A 4386-nucleotide genomic window follows, 5' to 3' on the forward strand; every position below is an offset into this window, starting at 1 on the left:
GTTCTTATGCTTTCTCGTCTTACAGGTTCTCATTGATCCTGGTGGAGCCTCCTGCCATGGTCCTGCTTGACTCCCATTGCTAATATTACTGATATTATTGTTATTATTATTATTACTATTATTATTACCAGTTACTATTATTACTATAATCACTGCTCATTGCCCCCTTTTAAGAGGGTTTCTGCCTCTTAAAAGGAAGTTTTTCCTTGCCCCTGTTGCCAAGTACTTGCTCATAGTGGGAGCTGTTGGGTCTCTGTAAATACTTTTATAAAGGAGTATGGCCTAGACGTGCTCTATTTTGAAAAGTGTCCTGAGATAACTTCTGTTATGATTTGGCGCTATACAATTAAAATTGAATTGTTAAGATAAGGTATTGATGTTCCGAGTGTGCCACAGGGACAGAGCAACCCTCCAGGTTGGGTCACAGTGCCAGTGCTTACAGCACAGATGGATGGTCTGTGGTGTGTCCGAGAGTCTGTAAAGTGATGCTGCTTTTAAAAGGTCCCGCTGGCTCATGGAGGATGTCAGAAATCAATTTTGTTTAGCTGGGCTCTCCCTCTGTGGGGCACTGACCAGAGCTCAATCAATGGAACACAACAACCTCCTACCCAGGTGGACAAACATACAGTATTTATTAGGTCCTCTCTACAATATATGATATTGATTTCCATATCCTCAGCTCTGTTGTATGTTATTGTGTCCGGGGGAGTTGCTGGATTATCAGTTTGTGTGTTGGTATTTTTGAGGAAGAAACCCCTGGCTGAGTGAAGGGATTGGCATAACAGGTGACATTCAGCGTTGGTGCGTGATTGGAAATGGTGATGGTCACTTTGCACTGAATGTGATGACCCGAGTGGAGGTATGTTAGCACTGGGCAGCAACCAGCAGAAGCTCCCCCTCTCTCCCTTCTAATGGAGGACCTTCCTAAAGTTACATAAACTTGTGACTACCTTCATACAGCAGCAAAATCACCTCCATCCCATCTGACAGAGTGGAGTTGCATTTGTAGGATCGTCAAATTATACTGGGTGAGAGGAGAAGAACAAACCACACAGTGATAGTTCCTGCTACCTTCAGCGGCTGCTGGCAGGGTGGGACAGCTACAAGGCTGGAGTCACTGAGCATACCTTGAGAGTGCCTGCAGGTGGGTAACTACGCCAATTATGTTATCCCCATTTCTGTCTGATCTGGGCTATAAATAACATAAGAGAGCGATATGTGTGTAATCTTTTCATCTCCAGCAGACGATTAGAAAACATCCCAGAAGGCAAACGTGTCACTTAATCAGCAAGCACTGACGAAAAGGTGCTTCCAAAAACAGTCCTGTCAAAATCTCTATACTGTCAGGAGAATGTTTACAACTGAAAACTGAAAACAGAATTTAAATTGATCTAAAAACTAGTGAAGTGGTGATTAATAAGCAGACCTTTATTGTTGAATTGACAAAAGAAAGACTGGAGTGAAGGGGAAAACTGGTTCATCACTGTGTAGTAAACCTACTGTATGAGTTTCAATGGTTATAAATTCTAAAGTTCACTGATGGTTAAGTTTCATTCTTTACTACCAGCTTTGCTATCCCGGAAAATAAGGGAAGCAGATGAGGAAAAATAAGTATTATTCCTTGTAACATACAATTTATAATTAGCAATCAAGCTATTCAAATAGGTCATAGAGCCAGACAGACAAACAGACAGATAGACATCTAGATAATATGAAGTTCTCCCATAACACAGTTAAAACACAGATTAATGTGAGCATGTTGATGGGTCTGTAGTGACCTCTGCTGGTGCAAAACATCATTACATCACTCTAATAGGTTGTCATTGAAGATCCACTCAATATCCACATACTTCCTATTCCAGAGGAAACAGAAAAACTGTGACAAAAGTACTTGACCTGCCATATTTACAACATAAGCAAACTGTAACTGTAACTGACTGTGACTGTAGTTGAACACTGCGGCTACCTTAGTTTCACTCTCTCAATGGAGCTTGCTCTGGTGTAAAAACATCAGTCTCATGATACCAATGGTGAAGACCTGAACAGAAACTATAGCCTCAACAGCCATGTCCTGCATTATAAAAGTACGCAGTTAAAACAACCAACGAGCTAATAGAACAATGGACCTCATGCAAGATCTTTTTTTTTTTACTCCTATCTTACTTTTCTTTGGTATGGTGGGTTCATACAGATGTGGCACGTCAGCTTCAGCAACACTTCTAACTTCAGATATTTCTGTTTAAAAATTATGAATGCCAACTGTGCATAATGGAGCACACATTTACACACACACACACACACTTTACTATTCAGCAAGATTTTTTTTTTTAAATTGTGTTTGTGCCTAAGAGAAAACTGGTGAATGCTGCACGTTCCCCTAAATCAGCCATACAACCCACCTTAGAATGAATATGTTTGTACAAATGGTTTCTGCATGAGTCAAAAAAGGCTTAAAAAGACATTTTTCATTAAGTCCAAAATAAGAGTCAGGGTGAATTATTTAGCTATTCATTTACAGACCAACAGCAATGGTTAAAACCAACAGTTACAATATTGTGTGACGCAGCTTCCGTGCCAGTTGACCTCTACACACTCATTTCACTGCTGTCTGACAGTTTGAGCTGGTGTCTGACAGAAAGCAAAGGAGGAAGAGAGCAGCTTACCTGTGAGCTTGTTGTGGCTGAGGACCAGTTGAGTGATGTTAGACAGAGTGACTGAAATGACATGGAGCATCAAGTCAACACAGCACTGCAACTGACTCAGTTTGTTAACACATGGATTTTACTGGTACATCAAATATTAATAGGACTGTAATATACTTGCAGTAAAGTTATTAATGTAATAGAGTGCTGCAGGAATGAGTCCTAAAACCCAGAACTGAGTTAGCATTTTAGCACCTCCAGATCCCTTGCCGCAAAGTCAGTGGGTTTTTGGTTCTATACCAAAAGGTCTGTGGTGAACACAAGAGTAAGAGATTTTCACACATGTTCTTTTTAAATGAGGCCCATATCGGATTGCAGTGTAAAAAGGTCACGGTCCTGTAGTAAGTACCTGCAAGACGAATGTAAGTCTAGAGTCATGTAAAAGTCTCATGCATTCTGACTGTTCACACTGAGGTCACATTGCAAAAACTCGAAATATACTTCCTATACTAGGACTTCCTTCAAGGGAAATGTGTTTTAAAACAGTGAAATAAATTACTTGCAGTATAATACGTTGAAGTAGGAGACATCTTGTGTCCAGCCGGAAAACTTCAAAAATGAAATGTTCATAGATTCTCGATTCTTGTTCATTTTAATGTGGAAATTACACTATTTTTGTGTAGGAAACACAATCAGACACATTTATTTTGGCCAGGCTATTTGTATATACAGTATGTATTTATACATATCTGGAAGGATAAGCATTTTCTAAATGTTTATGCCTTTGTATGAAGCCTGTGTTTGTGTCATGTTGAAGGTGATGCCACAGTATTTTCACACAGCATTACTATGATGATCAACTAAGAATCTCGCCTACATTACAGGGATTCTATCTGCAGTGGAAAATTAAATCGAGAAAAGTACCTGGTACCACAGACGAGTCAGGTCAAGACGAGCTTTACCATGCAGTGGAAATGAGGCTATAGTTGCAGCAGACTTTAGGACAAAGGTGGCCCTAACCACTGGTGAATTTTTCTGGCAATTTGGCAAATGTCTAATAGGTCTAATATGGCTGGCTTATTAAGCACACATTAAAAGGGACACAAAAATTAGACATAGAAAGGCAGAGTTAAATCCAAACACAGCACAGTTTTATAATTAATGTTTATGTGTAGTACTGTATCCAATATTAGAATATTTCATTAGTCACTTTCTTACAAATTGCTTTTTAACTAACCTTTTAATGACTAATGACTATGCTATGTTAAAGGATCTATCAGCAGTAATAGGATATACTATTCATAGGTATGTTTTCATTATAATCACCTGAAAATGACGTGGCAGAAGTGGCAGTAACCATGTTAAATCACTATGATTCTACAGTAGCCCAGAAGGAGTGCTTAGAAAAGTGCAAGGAAAAACAAGTGAGTTGCAATTTACAACTACACCACTAGATGCCACTAAACCCTTAACTTTTAAAGGAAAAGCCCCATGGAATTTGACGAATGACAAATTTTGATTGCTTAATTGGACAAAGTTGATTTTGTCAATATATGTATTTATAAAAACATCAAGATGTTTAATAATACTTACACTGGAACAAGGCACATATTATACCATTGAGGTTGTTCTGAATCCAATGGTACCAAGCATGTAATATTACTCTGTAAAGTTCTTGAGATACAACCATTTACAGTATCACACTGTATTAACTTGTTAGTCATTAAATGGTAAATGGACCTGT

The 4386-nt window shown here is 38.8% G+C and overlaps 1 protein-coding gene across 1 annotated transcript in view; it reads right to left on the bottom strand.

The window, feature by feature from the left end:
• rsu1 (Ras suppressor protein 1) overlaps positions 1-4386 on the bottom strand; it is a 30600-nt gene that overhangs the window by 24560 nt on the left and 1654 nt on the right. The window contains exon 3 of the mRNA XM_035674252.1: positions 2664-2714. Coding sequence (XP_035530145.1) covers positions 2664-2714 — 51 coding nt within the window. The remainder of the gene's footprint in view (positions 1-2663; positions 2715-4386) is intronic.

This window comes from Morone saxatilis, unplaced genomic scaffold (genome assembly GCF_004916995.1).
Source record: "Morone saxatilis isolate NCDOM2014 unplaced genomic scaffold, NCSU_SB_2.0 Contig0, whole genome shotgun sequence".
NCBI classification, from domain to species: domain Eukaryota; kingdom Metazoa; phylum Chordata; class Actinopteri; family Moronidae; genus Morone; species Morone saxatilis.